Source organism: Mirounga leonina, unplaced genomic scaffold, assembly GCF_011800145.1.
Source record: "Mirounga leonina isolate KUSES-001 unplaced genomic scaffold, KU_Mleo_1.0 Mir_126, whole genome shotgun sequence".
Classification (NCBI taxonomy): domain Eukaryota; kingdom Metazoa; phylum Chordata; class Mammalia; order Carnivora; family Phocidae; genus Mirounga; species Mirounga leonina.
In genome coordinates, this window is record NW_023270314.1 from 1,931,072 (window position 1) to 1,956,615 (window position 25,544).

The window sequence follows — 25,544 nt, forward strand, 5'->3', positions numbered from 1 at the left end:
TTGGATGGATCTCGAATGTATTTTCCTAAATGAAATAACCCAGTCTCAAAATGTTACATAACTGTATCAGTCCATTTATATGACATTCTAGAAAAGCAAAAGCAGAAACAGAAAAATCAGAAGTCACCAGGGATGGGGAGGGTCAGAATACAAAGGTCAATGTTATGGGAGAAATCTTTGGCAGTGTTGACATTTTTCTGTGTCCTATCTGTGGTGATGGTACCAAGAATCTATACAAGTATAAAAACTCATAGTTCTGTACAACAATAAAATGGGTTTTACTCTATGTAAGTATACAAATTAAAAACATTATCAAAGAAACCTCTTCTGGGGACTTTGTGACAATGTATTTACATTGGAAGAAAATTCTCAGGATTTAAGAGTACAATAAAATGTTTAAATCTCACACCAGTTAAAGACGATATGCAAACCAGGTTATTAAGCAAGAGAAAATCAAGAAGCTAGAGGCAACCAAGTAGCAAGGATCAAAAAACAAAAGTATATAAGCTCTCCTATAAATAACACATATGTGTAGCTTCTTAAAATTCCTCCCTACCACCCAGACACAGATCAGGGAGTGAGGAGAATAGGAGGATTTACACAAGAGGAAGTGAGGTGAGAGAGATATGAGAGTAACCTAGCCTCTACATCAAATGAAGGGTATGGTAATTTTCCAGGTACACTGACTTAACCTCAATAATTGACTTCAGTTCAGCTCTGTCTCTAAATACTACCGGGAACAGAAAATCCATATTCATCAATACCTCTTCGATAGCACCTGCAGAAATCCTGTGACCTGCAACATTTATCACGTCATCAACTCGAGACATAACATATAAATAGCCTTCTTCATCCATGTAACCAGCATCCATGGTGTCATAGTATCCCTGAAAATAAGAACCGATAATGTCTAATTAGCATGTATTGATTGCTAGGTAATGCAATCATTTAAGTTTGGTATAATATAAAATCTGATAGAAATGGATTTACTGCATACATTTGACTTTTTTCATTACTAGGCTATGGAATTAAACTCCTTTTGATTTTGATAACTTACTAGAATCTCTTTGCTCCACTAATAGCCAGGACTAAATTTAAGCATTCTTATATATATTCAAGTTAAATGTTTGAGAGCTGTGAAGTTTATGAACTCAATTTTTTTTTAATGGAGAAGTAATAGTTCAATATTTCCAATATACTTTGCTATTGCAAAGTAATTCTTCGATAGATTTCTCCTTTAATTATATTAATTTTTGAAAGCTTTAAAGCTCTCTATAAATAATTACAAAATAGAGCGCTAGTTTATTAACATGAATCTGGATTAGACTCTAGCTTCCATGAAATATAATAATAGGGGTGAAATTTAATTTTTGATCAACTCAAAGTAGCAGCACATCTTCACTGGTCCAGAAATCACAATAGAAATGAAGAATCAAGAAGAATAAGTTGAAAGAAATACTACTTCTAATGCTTTTCAGTTATCTTGATACTTATGTTAATAAGCATGGGCTCTAGGAACAATCCAGATGAGTCACTATTTGTGCTTCTTATTCTTTCTGAGACTCAGTGTGCTCATCTGTTAAACAGGGTAGTGGATTATACCCTATAAGGCTTCTGTGAAGCATAAACGAGATAGTGTATCTAAAGAGGGCAGACCCTGGCCCATCATAAGCCCTCAGTAATTGGCAGCTCTTACTGCAATTTCTACTGGAGAGAAAACCTAGAGTACAGTTAAAGAGCATGGACCGTGGAACCGGCCATTATGAGTTCCATTTTCAGCTCCATCATTTCTAAACTACAGGCAAGTTACTCAACCCTTCTGTGCTGTGATTAAGCCCTTAGATGAGAAGTTTGAAGTCAGGGTAACAAGGCAAGAATATATAGAGAGAGTCACTCCACATAGTTTAACCATAAACTGAGACTCTGAAGGAGCTTTCACTGTTAAAGGTGATCATGTTAAAACCACAGGCACACCTTATTTGCCATTGTCAGGTGTAATTAATCATATCAGTACTCTGATGATTTAACGGTGGCCCATGGGGCGGATAGATTGGGCTGACCCGGAGTCAACTCTACTGACAAATCTTCCTGGCCACACTCCATCCATCCGGGGCCTGTTTAATCGCAGCTACTGAGGTCATTTAACTCCAAGATCTCTTTCTAAAGGAAGCTATTTTAAATCTTGTCATTTGTCTGCTTGATTAGATTACCTGTCCTTCACTCACAAATAATAAAGATAAAAGGTTAAACACTGAAACTTGTTTTTGTTTTTAAATGAAATTCTGATCTTTTTTTTTTTTTTTTTCACCTACTGCATGATGAGAACCAAGAATCTCCCAGAAAGAAATAGAAGTCAAAGGACAGCAGCAATATGATGGTGGGACCTGATGTGTATTATCAGTAAAGTGCTGTTATGAACACAAAACACATCTTGGTGATGTGGAGAAACAGGTAAATGACAAGACAAAAACAGTTTTTGTCATCCAGGTGACTGGAGTTTGTGCTACAGGAACATCATGTCTAGCATGTATCTGTATTTTAAAATGGGAATTTAAAATAAAAAGCCAAGAGAACATTCAGGAACAAATGTCAAAAATAGGTAAGGGAATGGAAAAATACAACTGTGGGCAATCCAAATGAACTTTGCTCACATAGCCAGCTGTAGAGGAGATTAAGGGGTCCCAGTGACAGGGTACAATTCTGATCAGGTGCTCTCAGTCTGCAGAGGGATCCATGCAGGAAAGAACAGAGATAGCCCTCCCCAAAAGTCTTTAATTTAATAAAAACTTTCCTGATATTGAGGGCTGCTAAAATTCAGGAAAATGTGCTAAGAGAAACAGAAATGTCTATGTCCAGAGACTGAAAAATAAATATAAAAATGACTTATTTCGATCATTGTGGTGTGGGCATTCTTATTTCTGAGATCTAGAACTTAGTCCAGATAAACTTTAAAAGTTGTATTGTATCTATGATTCCAGGACTGAGTGCTCAATTTAATAGGCAAGAACTACAAAGAAGTACTTTGGAAGGTTTAAAGAAAGTATAATAAAGTTCTTACAGGAAATTTTTCAAAGTATAAATGCTTGAATGCTTCCTGATTCTTCCAGAGTCCTGAAAAAGCCCCAGGGGGTAATGGCAACCTTATATAAAAACAGAGCAGTTAGAATTACTATCAAAGTGGTAATATAGATTGATTAGAATAATTTTCTAGTGTGATGGATAATTGCAAGTCAAATCCCACATTGAAATATAACCCCTAAATCTACTGGACAGATCATGTCTAATTGAGGCTGAAGTAGCTGACCATGACACGGCAGCATCATCGAGGGATGACTGTAGTTTCTAGAAAGGGCACAAAAGGCATATATAGCTGGCATTCAAATAGATATTAGCAGCAATCACTGCTTCAATAAGAAGCATAACATCTGCAAAAAGGAACCACAAATGCATCACTGAATTACTTTTTAGGACAAATATCCTTCTACCATAGGCAAATAATTTTTTTTTTTTTTTGAAGTTCCAAGGTCCCAACTGCCACCTCTGCCCATCTCTGTGTGACAAAATGCTCCAAGTCAACATTCCAGGAACAATCTTTTATCTTCACAATCAATCTGCATCAGGGAATTCCCTCTCACTACGCCCTCTTGTATTCTTCCTTTTCGTGACCATCCCAATCTATGTGATTTCTCATCTGATGAACACATGGAGATACTTGAGAATATAAAATGTAAGATAGGATATACCCTTCTTTCCAACTAATTTGCTCTTACATTTCTTGCTTTCCTCCATAGTATCGAACAGGTGTTATACACATGGCAAGGGCTTTATCTTTATCTGTCTGTCTTGATACAGGTAAAGGAACAATTGTTTTCTGGACACAAGAACATTTTCAGATGTTTTACAGTTTGGAAATTCCGATACTGTAAAACTTACAGATTTTCAAAAACCTTCCCTCTCCAGGCTCACGTAATAAAAAATACGAAGTGAAGCAGTGACTTCACAGTACTGATTCTGAGAAAACTGAAAACAAAGTAGACATGGCTACTGCCCACATGAGGCAACATCCCACATCTTCCACCCCGACATTAGGCCTCCAAGGCTCTGAACTGTAGTCTCACGTTCTGTCAGGCAGAAAGTGCTGTTACAGATGGGATCAGCAGCCCAGCTCCACCATCCCCAGCCTCCCGGTAGGTCCTCCCCTTGAGAGGTCTTCATTTTGTACTATTTTATGATGGAGGAAAAAATGCAACATCTGCATTTCTGGACCTCATGTAATTGCATAGAATGCATATGAAAGCAATTTGTAAAGAGAACAACAGAGATTCTGCTGTTGTTACTATTGCTGTTCATCACTAAACCTGCGCGAAGTCACGAGGCTGAGGCAGATGATCCCTTTGGGTCCTTGTAACTGACTTTGCTAGGTATATAATTTCACTTTATCAGTTTGTTTTTATTGTTAATATTTTACAAACAAGTGTAAATCATTGGTAATTAAACATGGAAATAAAATAGGAATATGGCAGCCACCAAAACACATTCAGTTCAGCATCCTTTTCAGGATGCTGAGGATAAAGAGGTGAAGAGGACACCAAGAAGGGATGGTAGATGGTAAATCAAAAGCCAATCCGGGCCAGAAGTGGTAACATTAATGATTGAAGCTGACTATATGTAAAATAAAAGACCTCGACCATAATCTCAGTGGAGATGGATTCTGTTCACATATTAAATAAGTAATTTTCAGTTGTTTTCTCCCCCCAAATATATCCTGATATATAATCCTTTCTGTTTTTCATCGTGATATTTTTAAACCATACTCTAAGAAAAACAAAAAGTAACTACAATAATAAATGGCAACTGACACTCAGGCAACTTTGGGGACATCAGAGAGTGCTGGGGTCTGAGGCAAATTAGAATGTGGATGCCATGTCTAATGAAAGCAACTTTTTCTTAGCTCCATTTGATTGTTAGTATACAGAAATGCCCATCCAAATCCTGAAACACTTACATTGCCCATATTAAAAACTATGCATATAGAAGGACCTACTGTTCAGTAAGCTTCTCTTTCATTTTATATAAATTTTGATCCCCCCAGCAGTAGATACACCTAAGTATTTGCACTAATAATCCAAATGAATTAGTACTTTGGGTACTGCATGCAATCTGAGTTTCCCGGTGGCCTAGTATGTACCTGATTCAGTCAGTGTGTGTACATGGGATGGAGAGTGCAGCATTTTCTGGTAAGGGTGTTACTAGAGAGAAAAGGAACATGTTATACTTCCCAGAAGTTGGTTACATCTGCAACCTCTGTCCTTAAAAAGAAGATGCCCTGATAATTTGGGTTTTCTCTTACTTCCTGAGAGAACTATGGTACAACAATTAGTAACAGATAGATTATATTCTTATAATTAATTAAAGCTTAGAGAGTTAAAGAATAGGTAGCCATCCTCCAGGGGGGAAAAAATTAACGAACTTTAAGGACATGGGCTTTTTCAGCTGTTGCACAATATTTTAAACACCTGCTTAAATTTTTTGAAGAACAGGGACAGTAGGGATTTTTATACAATTTCTCACTCCTATGAGAAGGGTCTGCATAAATTTGTATAGACCTATAGACCCTGAGAATTAAGAATAACATGCCAAGGATATGATCCAGGGACAGTGCATGAACTGGAAGGAAAAATTCAAGGCCAAATGCTATTTTTCTTTAAGGACCAAAGAAATAAGATCAGTAAACAAAAACAAAAGAAAATCAAATGTTTGAGAACTAGGAAAAAATAGTATCTTAGGAGCCACTCCAATAGAATTTTAATAATGACTGAGTGTTCAACAAGGTCATAAAAGCACAGATTTTGTTTGAAAGCGATTCAATAGAGGTCAGGGAACTTAGTGATTAAGATACTTTATTCTCAGGATTGCCATTTCAGTGGTGTGGAGCAGACAGAAACAGGAGTGATTAAAAAGTAAACAGGAAGTAAGTAAGTGGAGGCAGGAAGTTAGACTACACTTTTTAAAAGTTTGTGGATGACTGGAAGAAAAGATATGTCATTGATTTAAGGAAGAGAAGCAGGCTGATTTAAGATGGGGACGATGTGAACAGAAGCAGCCAGTGAGGGGGCAATGAAGATATGAAAGTTAGAGAAGAAAATACCAGAGGAATTATGTTTTTATTCATTCATTCATGTATGCATACATGCATGTGTGCACTAACTCATGTATTTATTTTCTTCAATCAATATTTGTTGGATGCTTGGTATTCCTCAGTCACTGTGTTAGACATTAATGATACAAAGATTTAAATTCCGGTCTCAGACACATGAAGATCCTGGCATAATGGTACTATAAGAAACTTAGTATTTTTATAATATAGATAAGGAGAAAGATTGTCATGATGTCTATTCCATTAAGTTAATGAAATAACATAAAGATGTGTGTCAGGCAAGTTTTATAGCAGGTCCTTAGACTCTGTACCGGCAGGAGCTCTTGGAAGGGAAACTTTTATCCCTGAAACTAAGCCCATAACTAAAAGCCAAGGGGTGGATCTGCTGGAAATGGCATCTGTGCCTCCTGATCATTTTTGAGATGTCCCAGAAAACTACTTCAATATCCCCAAATCTAATTGAGGAACGGGCTGGAGAGCAAGATAGGAGATTGCAATTAGTACTTAGTAGGATAACATGAGGGAATGCTATCTGTTCTTCACTAATAAAGTCTGATACATTTTAAAAATTCAGATGTTGCAATTTCAATATTAGAAAGAGAGTCTAAAAAAGGAACCTTGAAAGATGCCATATAATGGTCCTAAAGAAAAGCAGGAAGAGAGGCTTCCAGAATTGGGAGTATGAAATAAAACAGGAGCAGCAATAAGCTCCAGAGAGAAGTTAGGTGTATATAAGCTGGAGCAGATTTTTTTTTTAAACAGAATTCCAAATTAACATTTTTCTTGTTGAATATCCTAATAATTATCCTATTCCTTCTGGTAAAATGGATGCCCCGGGGATAATATCTATCCTACTGTCTACCTCACAGAGATGTTACAGAAAATGAAAACTGTTTTCTGTAGTTATAATAACATGAAGATACATTAGACTGGCAGAAGGAGGGGAAGACTTGAAAATACTGAGACATAGGCTGGTTAGCGTCTGTACTCCTCCTTCAAATCCAAGATAAAATGTTACCATTCTGTGATACCTTCCCCATCTCTTTCAAGCAGAGTGAAAGGGAAGTTTTGTTGCAACCTGTCCAACTGTGAATGAAGAGTTACCCTCGGAGAATGTCTTTCCTCAGAGACCAATCTTAAGGGGAAACAGAAATAACAGAAGTGATCCCGTGTGTGTGTGTGTGTGTGTGTGCGCGCGTGCGCACACAACCCCGCTGATGGGGAAGCATGGGAGTGCTGAGAAATCCTTAAACAGATAAGAAGGGAATGCTCATCACTGTAGAAGAGGACATTCCGGATCACTCTGGAATGTGAAATTCTTCTATGTCTCCATTCCCAGATACAGGATGGTCTGTATTTACTGTTCCATTAGGAATCCCCATGGTAACAGAAGTAAATTGAAGCTATAACTCCTGTTCCCTAGAGAACTGTGGGATTAGATCCCAACTTTGCCCTCCCAGCATTTCCTATGGAGTCTGTAGGCTTTACTTGAGATTTTTCATATAAGGCTACTTTTTGTCTCCCCACAAAGGGACTGATTAGGCCATAATTTCTTTCTCTCTAGACAGACAAAAGACTAGGTTATAAATGTGATCTCTAGCTGTGTCACTACGAAAGATGTTTAGATACCCATGCCTAAAATGAGGATAATATCTGTCCCACTGTCCACCTCCCAGTGATGTCGTAAGGCTAATAAAAGATCATACTAAAATCTGCGTATGATAGTTAGAAAGGAACATGATTACAATTATGTGTCATCCTTAGTTTTACTCAAAGGATACAATGAAGAAAAGAAAGCTGTCCTGACCCTTTCCCAAAACAGCAGCAAAGTGACTAAATCACTCCTGCGAAGCTATAAAGATGTGAACAAACACCTTTAGGGGACAGGAGTTCAATATCTGGAGGCTGAGAAATTGGCAGGCACCAGAGTAGAAGCCACCAGGACCCTGCCCTATAGCTCCCTCCTACCCTGCCACTGCCTGCAGGGCACCCCAACCCCCCCCACCCCTCCACCTCCACCCCCCCGGCACACAGCAAGAGTCAGACAAGCCCCACTTCCAGTAACAACAACTGGATCTGGTCCAAGAAAAATGCAGGCCCATAAAAGAGGACTTATTATTTTTTTCTTTTTTTAAAAAACTGAATACAGTGGAAAGATTTATTAGTCAGTACAAGTTGGTTTTGATCAACTATTGCCTACTTGTGACAGTAGCCAGAGACCTATGGCTTTAATAACAGTGAGCAGTGTGGTACTGAGGAAGGCAATTGCAGCTAAAATGTTCTTTCATGCCCTGCTCTGTGTTGCTTGGAAATTACTGGCCGTTTTACTTCTGCACTTTAGAGCTCTGGATGCAATTGCAGGACACCTCCCACAATTCATGAACATTCTGCATTCATAGCAATTCAGACACTATAACTTTCCCACTAAATTAACTGCCTGGAGTAGGTTTCAAAATCAAAGGATTTTGCTAACATCCACAAAGATGCGTAGTTTCTCTTCTACTAGAAAGGCTAATCCTATGAATGCAGAGAATCTACAAAAGCTGTAGGATTCATGTTTATTACATCTTAGGGTCTATGGTAGTTTAGGAATCACTTAAATGTCTCCGTTCCAGTGAAGGGATCCCCAGGAGAGCAAAACAGTGATTTCTAAAAAGCATTAACAAAGAAGTGGAAAAAATGAAGCAGAGCTAGAGTTTTCTGTTCAACATTTCCACATACCACTATTTCTCATTTTAGGTGAATCGTCTTAATATGATAAAATGAATCATTACATTTAATATCTCGAAAACGGTGGAAATATGATTATAGCTTCAGATTTTAAAGAAACTGTCAGAGAAAGATGGTTTCCAATGTTATTATTTATCCTATTCATAACAGATTTTATAGTGAAAGAAGCAGCTATAGCAGTACTTACAAAAGCAAACAAATTTGGGGTTAAAACAATGAGTCATTTTTTTACTGACTTACTTTAATATAGTTTAAGCCCCATACATTTCAAATATTCCATGCCGACTTTCCCCATATTCTTGTAATTATACTCCAAGTACGATTAGTGAACATAAATAACATTAGGGAATACTGCTCTTTCAAACTGCTCCTACTTAGTTACCATACAAGATAATAAAGAAAAGCATGGATATGAATAATTGAGAGTGGACATCTATCTCTGGCCAGGGGTCACTCTCAGGGGTGGCTTTTGATGCCATCTCAGTTTCAAGTCCTCCATGGGCCCTAATTATTCTTATTACCAGTGGCCTTACCCCATATGTGTGCACAAATAATAAAACATAACAATACACCATAGAAACTAGAATTTTTCTGGAAGAAAAGTTATAATTTTGCTTTTAAAATTATTTGGCAAGAAGCCACACATTTAGTTTACGATTGGCTCTTATTTCTCAGCAGTCACTGTATATATTCAGAAACTGTGCAGAATGAGAAAATAAGACCTAAACGTTGTTTGCAAATGAACTGAAAAATTTATGAAGACTAAATTGACGGAGCGCCTGGGTGGCTCAGTCATTAAGCGTCTGCCTTCGGCTCAGGTCATGCTCCCGGGGTCCTGGGATCGAGCCCCCCATCAGGCTCCCTGCTCCGCAGGAAGCCTGCTTCTCCCTCTCCCACTCCCCCTGCTTGTGTTCCCTCTCTCGCTGTGTCTCTCTCTGTCAAATAAATAATAAAATCTTAAAAAAAAAGACTAAATTGACCATGAAGTTGTTACGATGTTAAATTTCAAAGATATTTAATTAAATATGTATTAACTTTTGTTGTAAGTTTTTTCAAATTTGAATTTTAAGACTTTTTCAAATTTCTTAAAATTTAGAGTCTCAGATATTTTGTATATCTGATATAATCCCTTTTACAGTCCACCAAGGTTTTTTGGGGGGACCCATGTGGCCAATCTCTAGAAAGAAGCCTGCTTTCAGATCACAGACCTTTTTTAGAATGTGGTCTGCGGGGAAAAAAATTATTATCTCTCAAATTACATACTATTTTTTTTTAAAACCAGAATAATCTTATCTCAAAAAGCTGTGCTTTTTTCTTCCCCTTAATTCAATTAAACATATTTATTATGAGCTCTTAAAAAGCATTCATTGACCATTTCACATTCTGGATGAATGATGTATCCCCTCAAGGTACAAAGAACAGCCATGGGTCTTATGGATAGATGTTAAACGTGAAAACATCCTTCGCATACTGCCGCTGAGATGCACAAATAATTTTGACGTTGATGGGTTAGGGTGGAAAGGCCACTGGAGAAGTGGGTTTCCAAAGGAAATCCTTGGTCTCCCAGATAAAAACGAGATCCTAAAATAAGGTTTCAAGAACTATTTTTTTTTAAAGAGGAGATCTTAGTGGGAACATTTTTTTCCTGTTTTTTCTACTTTACCTTTTGAATATATAATATATATAACATTTTCAAACATCTAGTTTCACTATTAGCTCAAGGAAAGAATCAGACTCCACTGCATGTCATAACATATTATACCTTCAAATAATTCACATAGAAATTTCAGAATCCCAGATCATTACAATAAAATTCCCTGTTCAGGAATGCAGAGGGAAGGAAATAATTCTGAACTGGTGACAATTTAAATAAAATGCTTTAAGGCAATAGTTATGTTACTCTTAAGTACTAGAAGTCACATCAATGGCTTCAAGAAAAAATATAGTTTATGTGGGCTGTTGCTATATTTTATTATTTTTTAATGGAAGTAGGGCAAAGCCACCAATAATTAGAATGATAGAGCACATGAAGGGTATAAAACTGCTAGATCAAACACTACCCCTAGGATCGTACATGAGTTGCTTTATGAAATAGATAGACTCACTTATAGTTAGGAGGTTATATAAAAAATGTATGCTGCTAGAGTGCTTTTAAAGGCTCTCAAAAACCATGTGCTTCCCTAAGTAAGCTAAACAACCACTAACAATCTTGTTCAGATTACTAATTTCTTAGAACGCCATCCCCCCATCCCTACCATTTTCCCCCAAGAGGTCAGATTTCAACCAGCTCTATGTTAACATGCATTCTGGCTCAGAATAATATGAATATAAATGGTATATTCAGTATTTAATTTTTCCATCTTGCCAACAAGATGTCTTAAAATTTAAACTTGAAAAAAGCAATATAGTGCTTTTATGTTTAGGGATAGCATGAGAATCTGAGAATTGTATCATAAAGTGTATCTGCTCTGTTAGCTTTTTGTAACGTTAAAGTATTTTGACCTGAAGAAATACATTCTTTTTTAAGTTACTGTTTTTCATTTAATTTTCACAGAATTTTAAATGTTTTATTAACCTGAGATAATTTTTTCTAGCTCCATCCCTGTTGTTGTAAGTGCCAAGATCTCGTACTTTTTTATTGCTGAGTATAGTCCATCGTATAAATATACCACATTTTCCTTTTTTTTCCCCCTCAGATCTAGGGTTCAGGTTTGGGTTCGGGTTAGGTTTAGGGACTGGTGAGGGTATGTGTTTGGTATCCTGCAGTTCAGAGACCTAACCTGAGACAATTTCGTACCTCAGGTTAGGTCTCTGACCTGAGACAGGATGCCAAGTCATAAGAATTCTTTTCTTTTATTATTTCATTTTATTTTATTTTTTAAGGAAGCTCCACACCCAGCTTGGAGCCCAATGAGGGGCTTGAACTCACAAGCCTGAGATCAAGACCTGAGCTGAGACCAAGAGTCAGATGCTCAACCGACTGAGCTACCCAGGAGCCCCAAGAATTCTTTTATTTTTACAATTTTTTTCCAAGAATTTTTTTAAATAAATGGGAAAACAAAGCTTTTTTCAGGCCTGACATACAATGTTCTTTATTTATAGCAGCTCCTTCTGCCAAATTCTACTACTAAACCATATCATATCAATGTCATGCTAATCAGAGGCACTAAAGTGACCTGTATCAATTATTAAAATGTCACATCCTATTTCCCCCCCAACTTAATCAACTTCCATTTCAGCTTCCACTAGCATAACAATTTTAAAGTATGGATTTAATCAAAGCAAATTTTAGTATTTCCCTTCAAATTTTGACACTTTTGCTTACAAATGAACAAGGTTGAAAAACATTAGCAAGGAATTGTACTTGCTGAGTCAGGCATTTTATATTATGCTACTATTTGACCTAGTAATCACACTTTCAGAAATTATGCAACACTATAGTGATTATCAGAAAAGAAGAAAAGACAACACAAAGAAAGATGTTCAATACAGCATTATTTATAATCATAAATATTCGAAAAAGACTAAGAGTTCTAGGATGGGACAAACATTTTTAGAGGCAGAGTTAAAGTGAACAATGCTCGTGAGACAAGTTTAAGGAAAAACAGCAATACAGAATAAGCTGAATTGTTTCAGAAATCTAAAATGCTTGCCAAAAGGAAAAAGTCCTATATACTATAAAATTAATGTTGTATTGCTAAAGGGTGGGAGTATAGAATCTTTATAGACTTCCTTATATTTCTGGCATTTAAGTTAAATTGATCACCTACACATTACTTGTATCATCAAAAAATTATTTAAAATGGAAGATTTATCTTTAAAAAAAAATCATATCTAAATTTGTTCTACTTTAGGGGGCTTCCATGTTTATTTATTTTTAAAATTTAAATTCAATTAGCCAACATATAGTACATCATTAGTTTTTGATGTAGTGTTCAGTGATTCATTAGTTGCATAACATCCAGTGCTCATCAGATCACATGCCCTCCTTAATGGGGCCTCCATGTTTAATGACAAGAGTTGGCACTGTGTATCCTCAAACAATGCACGAGCTTATTTTGTAACCCCCTCCCTAGGACTATCATCACAAACACTCCATTTTTTTCTTAATATTATATATCAATTCTTGCTCTCTTAAATAGTAGCATTGCAAATCTTTCTTACTTTACCACAATATTTCCTAAACATCGAGCCTTCAGTTTTTGCATGTTGTCATCCAAAATCATAACTGCAAAGTAAAATATAAACAAACAAATAATATAAATTTGAATAAAAATGCATACCCTTAAAGCTTAAACTTTTCCATGTTTCCTATATCCAACCCCCAAAATTGTAGCTTCACAGGCATCTTTTAATTTCTATGAGACCGTGAACATATAACTATGCTAACATGTCTCACAAAAAATTAAAAGAGCACATGCTTTGATTCTTAACAAGATCATGAATTTTCCCTCAGAACCCCCCTTAAGTAAAGACATTGCATTTCAAACATGCTGTTAATTTCATAACCCATGTTTATAGCCACTTCAACATTGCCTTCTAGTCTACCAAAAACATTAAAAATATATGCAGCTTTTCAAAAATTAAAGGAAACAAATCAAGTTCTAAAATATACCAAAAAATATTTCAAGCAATAAAAATAAGGTATTTAAGCCTGGGAAACCCCTTCTTCTGATTTAAAGCTTAATATCCACTTCTGAGCCTTCAAGATCCATTTAATTCCCAAATATTATCCCAGTGCTTTCTGTTAAAATACACTGTTAAAATCCTGAAAGATTTTAGGAGGTCGAAGCTTGAATCCACATTCAGTAACCCCTAGTGCAAGCTGGAAATGAGGATATATCATCATGTTTTAAGCTCTCATTGATCCTTTATGTGGCTTCATCCATCCAGGTTGTTCTACTGAGCGAGGCTATGAGAAAAGAAGGACATTGTCCCCAGAAAAAATTAATCGTTCCTTTCTTTGTGTTCCCAGAGCACTTTGTTTTAAAGTTCTATTCTGACAATTAGTAGTGGTATAAATATTCCTCTCACAAGACTAGAAGGTCATTAAGATTGGAGGTCATGCCTCACTAATGTTTGCTTCCCCAAATCTCAGTACAGTGGCCAATTTACTCTGCTCCCCTGTACAAGTATTACGCCCTCAATTTCTCTAGATAAAAAGTGGGAGCGATTCTTTTCTCAGTGTTGTTATAAGAATCACCTGAGGGCGCCTGGGTGGCTCAGTTGGTTAAGCGACTGCCTTCGGCTCAGGTCATGATCCTGGAGTCCCAGGATCGAGTCCCTCATTGGGCTCCCTGTTCGGCAGGGAGCCTGCTTCTCCCTCTGACCCTCCCCCCTCTCATGTGCTCTCTGTTTTTCTCATTCTCTCTCTCAAATAAATAAATAAAATCTTTAAAAAAAAAAAAAAAAGAATCACCTGAAGAAAAAAGTGACAAGCTTGTGTAAGGTACTCAATCAATGTGAAACTGTTACATCACATTGAGTATTTTTCACACACACAAAAATGGTTTTCTTTCCTTTCCCAAGTGGATACCGCTTTTTTATTATACTACTGAATACTACATTATGTTTCTGAATCTCTGACTAACCACAAAACATAAAAATCATGAGTCATAAAGTCACTACTTCCTTGGTTATAGATACTTTAGTTCTAACGTTTAACCTATATACTGTCTGTCAGCCAAGGGCTTTCAGACAACGAGAAATTTCTGTGCTGAAATTTCATGAGGCATCAAAGCTTAACTCTTTCTTATAGCTCAATATGAAAATGCTGAAAGGGAAATGCATTTAACATCTCCCACAAACATCAGCCCCTAAAAATGGCTCAACACAAAGCAATTTTTCCAATAAAAGGAGCAAGGATGACAGAACCGTTCAAAGTGAGGATTTCACTAGAGCTGGGTTCACCTCCCCATGCTTGGAAAAGTCACTGACTTCACAGAATATCTATTTCTGCCCTAAAAAAAAAAAATCTAAAGTTTCTTTTTACAAATACATCTGCTAGGCTAAGTCAAATGATCCACCTTTCCTTAACTAATCATTGTCCTAGAAAGAAAAGACAGTATTTTTATGTCAGAGAGGCAGAGGATATATATTTTATATATTCTCTATATTTTATAATTTACATGCAAATAGAAACTATATGTAGGAACCGTTTTCTGTCTCCCAAAGATGGGTTTTCCTCATAAATCTATTAAGCTAAATTGTGTGACCTTATGCATATAAAATAACTTCTGTTCTTCATATTCCCTGAAATAGCACCACACGACTAGCTGAGATTTAGTTCAGTCTGGTTACTGGCAAGTGCTTCTGTTAATGCTTCATTGTGTTACATCATGACCCTATGAAGCATGTGGAATTATTATTCCCATTTAGAAATAAGGAAATCGAATTTCTGAAAAGCTAGGTGACTTGTATGTTATGCAACTAGCAAGTGGAGCCCGTGGAAAATTACTGAACTATTATAACCGCTACCAACAATCTAGAGCAAATACTTAAAATATATTATATCCCATCGTCACATACCACCAGCATGGATGAAGTGATTTTTCTATTTAGAATCTTTATTTATTTTGAATCTTTACTTTTTATACTTATCTTTAGCCAACAAGGTTCAGAAGCCTTATCATCACTCCTAAATTAAACAGTGGCATATATATAATGGGAAACACTGCAACTTTTGTAGCAAAAACACACAAAGAAACAAACAAAATAAAACGTCTCTAGGCGCTAATCAGCCGTATTACCTCAAGAAAGTGATTCAATCTCTCCGGGCACCAGTTAACTCATCTTTAGAATGGTAATGATACCTCTGAATTAAATATAATTCATCATTAAATGAAATGATGTATGCAAAGTACTCTGCACCTAGCAAGGATTCCATACATATTAATTTCACAGCCATATCCTTAATGTACCCTATAAATACTATTTTCCTGGTTATGACAGCCATTTAGAACATGTCCTTGGAAGTCGACAATCTTATTTTTGATCCAATTGACTAATAGCAAAATTAAGGCATTTATTTATAGTACGAAGTATTCATTCAGTCAAATACTTTTAAGCACCTACTGTGCAGTTTGACTGGCATTAGACATGGATAAATACCAAATTTATTAACCTTACATATTCCAAATAATCAGGGTCATTTCTCACCATTGTATCCTGGAACACTTTTTCCTGCTTGTCCTGGAGGAGGTGTTTTAGAATTACCTAATCCAAGGCATGATGCTGTAATTGGGGATCCAGTCTCTGGAGAAATAAATATTATTTATCATTTAATACTTAAACTCGAAATCATGATGTTTCTTCGATGTATGCCCTGCCCCCTACCCCCAAGTTTGTCATAGACTTTAACTGCATGAGGAATAGACGAGGAGTGGAAATGTATTCTTTAAAAATGAAAAAAAGATCCAGCAATCGATACCAGATCCAACAGTCTTAAAATCTAAGGACACAAATTGAGAATAATGTATAGAGTAACGCTTCTTCTAAAGAAAAGAGAGGTGTCTCTAATGTTCTTGGTTATGAATCAACAGGCATGAAAAATATAGAATTATGTGGCTGTGAGAATTTTACAACACATGATAAAAACTCAAAGATCTTTAGAAAAGATGCTCTCTCTTAATTCACCTAAAGATTTTTATCATGGTAAATAATAGCTACGTGCAAGATATTTCTGTTATTTATGGCTTAATCTCTGGAATAAGCAACCCAAAGATTTTGGGGAATATATGAACAATATCAACTCTAATTTTGAAAGAACTACAGCTGCCTAGAGAGCTTGCATTTACAGCTGAACTTAACAATGCTCTATCAAATTGCTCTCAATCTGTTGTCCCTGGGCTCCTAGAAGGCAGGCAGACAGGGCAAGCAGGCAGGCAGAAAGGGAAGAAGGAAGGAAGGAAAGAAGGACATTTATGCTATGCTGATTATTTCATCAAGACCAGAGACTTTGCCACAATTAACCTGCATGGATGAGCAAACATGATGAAATCATTTTCTCTGTCTCAAATTGTTAATAGTCAGAACAATAGCAGCTATTATATGATAGCTGTACGCGCTGAAAGTGATTATTTTTATGGACAAATGCATTTGTTATTATGGGTGAACACAAGTTTGGGGTTAGCAGAATCTTTTAAATATGAGATTTGCATGTGTGGAGGAGCAGGGTAAGAGGTACTGACTGAGAAAAGTTTTGGAACTAGTAGCTTAATATTATACACACAAACATACAGTACATATACCCAAGGGATTAACTGCCAAACCACTGGATCCAAAGTAATCCAAAATATTTTTTAAAAATCTATCTTCCTAAGGACTCAGAATGTATTCTTTCTACTATGACTTCTATCATAACTTATCGTACATTTATATCACTTTAGAATGGTGGGAAGAATTTATTACTGTTCTTTACTTTCCAGAGTAGTTTGGTTTATGATTCACATTTTATGGATGGTGGCTCACCTGGCATCAGTAACAGGGGATGGACTCTGGAACATTAAAACACAGTTCCTAAGTCACAGTCCAGTGCTTAAGATGCTAAGCCCTATGGTCACCGCTGAGGAGAAGCAGCAAGTCACCAGAGCAGACATTTCGATGTTTAACAAAGAACTTTCAAATGGCTTCATACCATGACAAATGTTTCAAATGTGTTCATACCATGACAAAAAATGGACAGGTATTATACAAAATGGCATTCCATCAGTCACGCAATCCCCCTGTCTTCTCTCCCTACAGCACAAGCAAAGCAGGGAAGGAAACCCCCATATTTGGAAACGTTAGCAACATTTTTCCCTTTGCCTTTTTAAAAATGTCTCAGTAATGATTCAGCGGTCCTCCAAACTGACAGAGACAAGAGCAGTGTGGTACCAGGAAGCAACCCCCTGTTGAGTTTGAGTGAGGGGCTTAAAGGAAGGTGTGCTGACAGAGCAAGGTGACTGCAGTCACAGAAGCTACTAGGACACAGGACACAGGGAGATGTCCCCCTTATGACGCTTCTGTTCCCCCTCACACCCTGGGCAGGGGAAGCAACTGCTAAAGCACATCTTCCATGTTCAAAGTGTGTCTCATCAGGTTTAGTTTCTCACCAGAGGCACTGCAATCGTTTCAAGTTCAAACTCTCTACATTTCTTAACACCATAAAGCCTCTCAGCAACGTGTCAACAGATGGCTCTAGAACCTACAAACGAACCTTCCTGAAGATGGCTTCAGGACCTGCTGTCTGAAAGAGAAACAAACACAAAACCACCACAACAAAGCTCTGACTGCCCTCTGCTGCATCTCATGTCCCTGTGGATTCTTAGGAAAGATGCGGGCACTCTGTTCTTCTTCCCCCAACATTGGGAGAAAGGAGATATGGGAAGAGGAAGCGAGAATAAAACCTCGTCTTAAACGAAGACACAGGAATGAGTTAGTGACGTGGTCAGTTTGTACCGCCTGCATCTTTGTATAGTGATTACATAGATACCATCTTGAACCCTCAGCTGTTTTGTTATAATTAATGATTCTAAGACATATGAACAGCACATTCTTCTACATGATTACTTTGACTGAATTTTAATGGCAATAAAAAGGATTATCCAGTAGTAGACAAGTAGACAATGTAAGTCATTGGGGTATCTCGCTGACTTTAGCTGGATATTCATTTGGGGGTTTGGAAGAACTGTTGGTAGTGACATGTAAAAGATACACTCAGGCGAAATGACAGTTCCTTGGCTCCACACAAGGAGCCATAGTTAGGATAAAAGTGGGATGAGAACTTTGGTTTTCTCTCTTTATATCTCTGAACATCCTGAGACCCAAAGAATGTACTGATCCACCTGCACGGCAAGCGCACGCCCGTGTGCTCACACATCCGTGTGCTCACACGTTCACGCACACAGATCACAACCACCCCGGCTCTCAGGCTGGTCCATGTGCAGAACAGGTTTCTGTCTGGGACAAGCCATCAGGCATACTGCCGGCCTTAACCAAACTTCTAAGGATTCCCAAAGCCCCACTGCAAATATATTCTAAAATCATCTGCTTCACACTGCCCAAGCTATAATTAACCGGCTAGCAGTTATCTAGGGAGAAGGGAAATCCGGATGTCACCCTGTGACCGGGAAATAGCTGCAAACTAGAACATTCTCTCTGAAGAACAGAATTGGATGCTTCATTTGGAGAAATCTTTCCACAGATACCTAATCTTAGAAAGAGACACCCAGGAAGAAGATGGCAGGGAACTGAAGCTTGTGAAGAATGCGTTATTTTGGTACATTTATATTCATAACTGCATTAACGGCGAATGCAGACGCTTCACTTTACTGCCTCTCTACCTCATTGCATTAGTGAACTGTTACCTAAAGGAATTTTCCTTAAAACTGCTAACTCTAAAGGAAGAAAGGAATGAAAATGAATATACATTTTTTTCAAATATGAATTATGCTGTGTACTATGCTAAGTGCTTTTTGTTTATATTATTGCATTTAATCCAACTACATAGGGAGATAGGGAGAAAAGGGAATATTCTTTTTACAAATGAAAACTACTAACAACTAACCTAGAAAATTTAAACCACTTGCACTGGTTTGCATAGTTCTTACAGACAGGAGAAGAACGAAATAGACAAGGGTACCAGTTGTGAGGTTCTTAGGGAGAATGCATAGGGAGAATACATAGGGCTGACCCAGACTGTGTCTCAGAGGAAGAAAAATCCTTGCAACAATGAGTGAGCCCAGTCTCTCATATTCACAAATGGAGGTACTGGTGGGACATATCTCTTATTAGCAAATATTTATTGAGCAGCTATTACAGGATAGGTGCTCTCATTAGAACTGGGGATAGAATAGTAAACAAAAGTGACCACAATTCCTATGGTCAAGGAGCTCACATTCTAGTTGGAGAGACAAACAATAAAAAACATAAATAAACCATATGGCATGTTAAAGAGTGATGAGCACTAAGAAAAATTTTAAAAAGCATAGACAGGGAATGAGATGTGATGGGGAAAAATTGCAATTTTTGACTGGGGGGCCAGAAAGGCCTCCCTGAGAAGGCAACATTTAAGTAAAGACCTGAAACAAGTGAGGACAGATGTCACGTGACATCTAAGGACAAAGAACCCATGAGAAAGGAACCACAGCTGCAAAGGTCCTGAGGTAAGCTTATTCCTAGAGTATTTCAGGAATAGTTAGGCAGCTGGTGTTACTGAAGCAGAATAAATGAGGAAAGTATTAACAGGAAATAAGCTCAGATAGGTAGCGAGGAGACAGATCATTTAAAACTACTTTGAAGTCCTTGTAAGACCTTAAGCTTTCGGTCTGAGTGATCCTGCAAGCTAATGAGGGCTTTTGAACAAAAGGTTAATGAAGCACAACAATGCACATAAAATTTATGTAAATATTTGTACAACATCCATTGTCTGCAATCAGGTTTATTTTAGTTGGGGTTTTGAGAGAGATGCGTATGAGAAAATTCATGGACAGACAGATGCTGTATTAGAATAGTTGTTTCATATTGAGATTTCTGTGGCTTCCTGAACATGAGGAACATGAGAATTCACTAGACTAGCAGAAAGACTAGGGTGCAAGGGAGACAGATTGCCCACATAAGCCAAAGACAATCATTTTTGTTACATAAGTATTAGTGTGTGTATAGATCAACACAACATTTCTCAAAGGCAATCTGGCAATTACAAAAGTCCTTAAAAATGTACATACTCTTTAACCCAGTTGTACCACTTTAAGGGATATATATATATAAAGCAATATTTGTAGGAGTTCACAAATATTAAGCATCAAGGATATTTATCACAGTATTGTTTATATTAATGTTTAGAAGATTGTCCAAAAATAGAGATTATTCTCTATTAAGAATTAATGCATAGCTATTCAAACAACATAGAAAAATGTCTGATAGGAAATAATTCTCACAAAATATTTAGAAAATCTGTAAAACAGAATGCATAATATGACTCTTTTTTGTAAATACTATGCATTGAACAAAAATATGTATCTTGGTAAGATACACATGAAAATATTGACAGAAGTTATTTATGAATGGCGAGCAAAGGGGAAATTATGTTGAAGAATTCAGAAGGCTACATCCACAACTTTGAAATTTACCCACGGTGGAGATTAAGGATGGCTGCAATTTATTTGAGCCTCATCCTCCAGAAAGGTGTGACCTATGTCCTCTCTATTGGAATCTGGGCCACTTTTTTATGACTCTGACTAAGAGAAAAGAGTGGAAGTGATTCTTTGTTTCCAGGCAAAGGCCTGAAGAGTTTTAGATCACTATCTCTGGAACCTCTGAGCCACCATGTAAAATGGCCTATTATTCTGAATCTTCCACACTAAAAATGCCACTTGCAGGCATTCACATCAACAGTCCTGACTGACTCCAGCCTTCCAGCCATTCCAGTGCATGAGAGTGAAGTTATCTTGGACCCACCAGACCAGTCCATTCACCATTATTTACTGTCTGAGTTGTCTCAATCAACAATACATGGAAACAAACAAACAAAAAAACCAGTCCATGGAGCATAAAACCCCTGCTGATCATTGCCCATAACACACACCCATGAAACCATGATACATGGATGTTGTTTTAAGCTGCTAGGTTTTGAAGTTTGTTTGTTTTGCACAGCAATAGACACTTGGAACACTCCCCACTAAAAATATTATAAAATCTTTCAAAAAAGAACTAGTGTAATTCTCAAAAAAAAAAAAAAAGTGCATATAATTATCTGAAAACTGTCTCCTAACCAGTTGTTGAAATTAGGTTCTTCCTGGGTGCCTGAGAATCATTTGAATGAGCAGGACCAAACACAGTCTAGTCCCTGACATTTGTGCTCGAGAAATGTTTGCTGACTAGTAAATACATATTTCTTGCATGGTTTAGGCTCCAGTTCCCATTATTGAGATCAGGGTTCTTAAAAAATAAATAGCAAATCACAGAATAATGCAATCCTAAAATGAATCAGGGAGTGGGAGAATAGAGGATTCAGAAGAGAAAGAGCTGTATGTTACCATTATAATTCTGTTCCAACATTTTCTTATCCCAAGACTGATATTCAAAGGTCAGTCCTTCAATACATATTTATGGAATTCTCTGAAAGGCATTTCTTTTAATGAGAAGGCAGTGTTAAGGGTGGAAAGACATGCCAAACAGAAATAGCAGCATGTGCAAAGGTTGAGAAGGTAGACCATCAAGGGACTGACAGCAAGTTATTCAGCAATAGCAAAGCTCAGGGGAATTGGGTGGCTAAGAGAGAACAGAACAAGAGACAAAGTGAGAGAGATGAGCAAAGGCAGGTCATGAAGTGTCTTCTGTGCCATGGTAAGAAATGTGGATATCATTCCAGGAACAAGGAGAGACACGGGGGGTTTTAGCAGAAGTGATTTGCTCAGAATTGCATGGTAGAAGAATCTCTTCAGTTGCAAACTGGAGCACTAAGCTGAGGATCCCAATCCAGAGCAAGAAGTCAGTTAGATGCTGGTGGTCTGATGAGGGTGAGTGAGCAGAAGTGGAAGATGAGACCAAATCTGAGTTATGCTCAGAGTCAGAGGGTCTTGGTGATTGTTTGGGTATGGAGAAAGAGTAAGAGGGAGAGGTCCAGGACCACCCCAGGATTTTGGCTCAGACATGAAAGGCAACGTGGAAAGAAGAGTAGATGTGAGTGCAGGTTAAGAAGAACACAGTGGCAGGTTCACAGAGCCCAACTCTGTCGATAAGAGCTCCTGCCGCATCTGAAAATCTGCGATTCTGTACACACTGTGGTTCTAGAAACACTACATTTAAGCAATATAGATTTAGAAGTTGGTGGCCCATGCAGAGAGCTGAAGTCCTGGAAATCAGTCAATTCAGCAGCCTGGTACTGCTGAGTCATATTAATCACAGCATCATGATGGGCATAAAAGCAATTTGTAAAGAAACCATTCTCTCCACCTCTGAATCTATACAGCGCACTATAAATAACTTGAATGGTAGTAGCAGAAAGAAAGCAGAACAGTAAGATGTACACTGGTGAAAGAAAATCAGTTCAATCTTTGTGTTCACGAGATGGCACGATTATTGTTTAAAACACTTAATTCAAAGCAGCCTAACTTTTTGTGCTGGAAGCAGACCATTAATTTGAGCTGTGGTCTTATCCTTCCCCCTTATGGCGTCCTTCCTGCCTCTAATAGTGGGAAAACTCATAAATAACCTGCAGTTGAGTTAGATAAGAAATGTTGAATTAATGAAGGCATAAGATAAGACATAAGATGGGAGGACTCTGGACAACACAGAGCAAGGAGAGTTCCAATTCTAATCTTAACTAGCTGGCTGACTCCGAGAAATTAAACTATGATTACTTTTTCTCATGTATAAATTGAGCTCTTATGTTCCAAGTTTTCTTGAGTCTGCATTACCCACAGGCCAGGAGGCTAAAGATGGTCTTTATATTCGTGAAGGGTGATTCATAGAAAGGAAAGGAAAAGGAAAATCTTTATTGAGTGTTACGATTGGCCGGGAAGTCAGCTGCATTGTTTGACATACTTCACTTCATTGAAAGCTTTCTCCAAGCCCACAAGATAAAGTGCAAGCAGAAGATCAAGGACTTGCCCATGGCTATAGGGTCAGTGGCTGAACCAGGATTTAAAGGCCATCCTGTTAGGATTCCACAACACTTTCCACTACCTACATTGTTTTTCCAAGGAGAATAGTCATCTGTGGTTTTTGAAACCAGAACTGACAGCAAAAGAGGAATTGGGAACTATTTGTGGGGGTCAATGGACCCATAGTATAGGGGTTTACATGCAGGAAAGAGAAATTTCCAGACAGTGAGTTTTATCAATGGAGGGTTTAGGAACTCTTTTTTTCCTTATAAAGATCTGCAAAAACATAACAGACTTTCACCTTTCAAGAGTGGATTAAATGTGATTCTTGCCAAAGGTAGGAGGATTAGAATAGATGAAATTTCAAAGACCAAACCAACTTTATATTATTAATTGATTTCCCAGTGTTCAGTCTTCTGTGAAAACATTATCACTAATACAATAATGAGCACAAATAAATATTCTAAAAAGCAGTTATACATATCCAAACTACTTCATGTAATCATAGTTGGAAAAAAAACAACAACTTGATGTTCTTTCTACATTATCATGCTGTAAAGAGGACAATGTCTGATTCAATAGATGCTTTTTGACTTGGGAGATTCAGTTTCAGATGGATTAACAGTTTGTAAACAGATATTCACTTTCAAAAAGAAAAGCCTCATCAAGCCTGCCTTACATTTGACAAGAGATTATTCCTTCCACAAATCAAATTCACGTAGCTTACCTCTAAGCCCCTGCTTCTCAAATGATCAGTAAAAATTACCCACCTTAAACTAATGAAGATTGCTCTAAACGAGAAAAAAAAAAAATGCCGTTGCCAGGCAACAAAGATGACGTCAGGACTTTTTTCTCAGCAGATGGATACTGTCGGCATTGCTAGCTGAACATTGCTGAGACGCCACTGCATCCATAAAACTGTTCTTTCCCCAATCATAACTTCTCATGCTAAACTATGTAAAACGTCTTCCCCATGAATGAGAAAAAAGAGGAGAGTTTATTTTTGACCACTGCATTGAAAAAAGCAAAAAGGCAGCAGACAGTAGTGATTCATTCACACCACTAAAGACCCTGCATCCTACTATTTGAAAGTGGCATGGGGTCTACCCTGGACAGCACGGGTCATGGGGCGAAGGCTTTGCCAGTGCAGCCCACTTCAACCCAGCATTCTGAATTCTACAGTGTGTGTTTCGAGAGGTTAGTGCAATGCACTGTCTTTGAAAATACAGGCCTGTGCTTTAACGAAGCTATACCACTCGGACTCAGACAGTAAGTAAAACCCAAAAGCCAGGAATAACAAATAGTTAGAAAGCAAACACAGGAAGGCATCATTTGGTTGTACATAGGTGTATTTCACTCTGAGATCTGCAGCCGGGGAGCGTTGGCTAGTGACTATTGGCTCCCAAGCTACAGGGAAGAGCTTGTAAATAATTAAAGATAGAATCTTCAAGGTAAGTCACCAAGAAGATGCTTTCCTCACTGTCATGTTACCCATATAGAGCTTCTTATGCGTTAGTCCTAGAAAAGCATTTTGCAGCAAAATATACAGGATTTTGCATGGGGCAAAGTACATTCAAGTTATAAGAAAGTCACATATTTTGCACATAGTTTCAAAATATTTTTTAAAAAGGCAGAAATAACAATCATAAAGCTTCCAATGTTGAATTCCAAAGATGAAGAAAATTCCCTACTGTGGACTAAATTTAGGACTATAGACTGACAGATTAGAATTCCTCGGCAAAAAGTGTACCAACATATGCACAAGAGTAGAATGTCTGAGAATGCAGGGGTAATAAAGGAAGAGGATGATCTGGAGAAACAAGTGGCTTGAACTTTGATACCCTCCATATCGACTCCTCAAATGTTGGCCATGTGTTTCACAATTAGCCTAGCTAGGAGGAATGAGATGTTACTATATTTGAAGCTGTACCATTTCCCAAAGAGATCCCTGCTCAGGGTAATTGTTCTTAAACCGTAACTAATTATTCAATTTTGTGGATTTGATTTTTGTAAAGAAAATATATAGCCCAGGATCTTGTCCAGATAAACCCAAGGATATGGACTGAACTGGG

General features: G+C 37.5%; 1 protein-coding gene across 5 annotated transcripts in view; it reads right to left on the bottom strand.

The window, feature by feature from the left end:
- Positions 1–25,544, bottom strand: part of ACSS3 (acyl-CoA synthetase short chain family member 3) — a 136,208-nt gene that overhangs the window by 16,263 nt on the left and 94,401 nt on the right. For all 5 annotated transcript variants that reach the window (XR_004678705.1, XM_035002064.1, XM_035002063.1 and 2 more), the window contains 4 exons: positions 16,046–16,141; positions 13,052–13,115; positions 3,059–3,140; positions 765–887 (listed from right to left, as the gene is read on the bottom strand). Coding sequence is in view for 4 of the 5 variants with exons in the window: in XM_035002064.1 (XP_034857955.1) it covers positions 765–887; positions 3,059–3,140; positions 13,052–13,115; positions 16,046–16,141 (365 nt within the window). In the remaining variant the exon portion in view is untranslated. The remainder of the gene's footprint in view (positions 1–764; positions 888–3,058; positions 3,141–13,051; positions 13,116–16,045; positions 16,142–25,544) is intronic.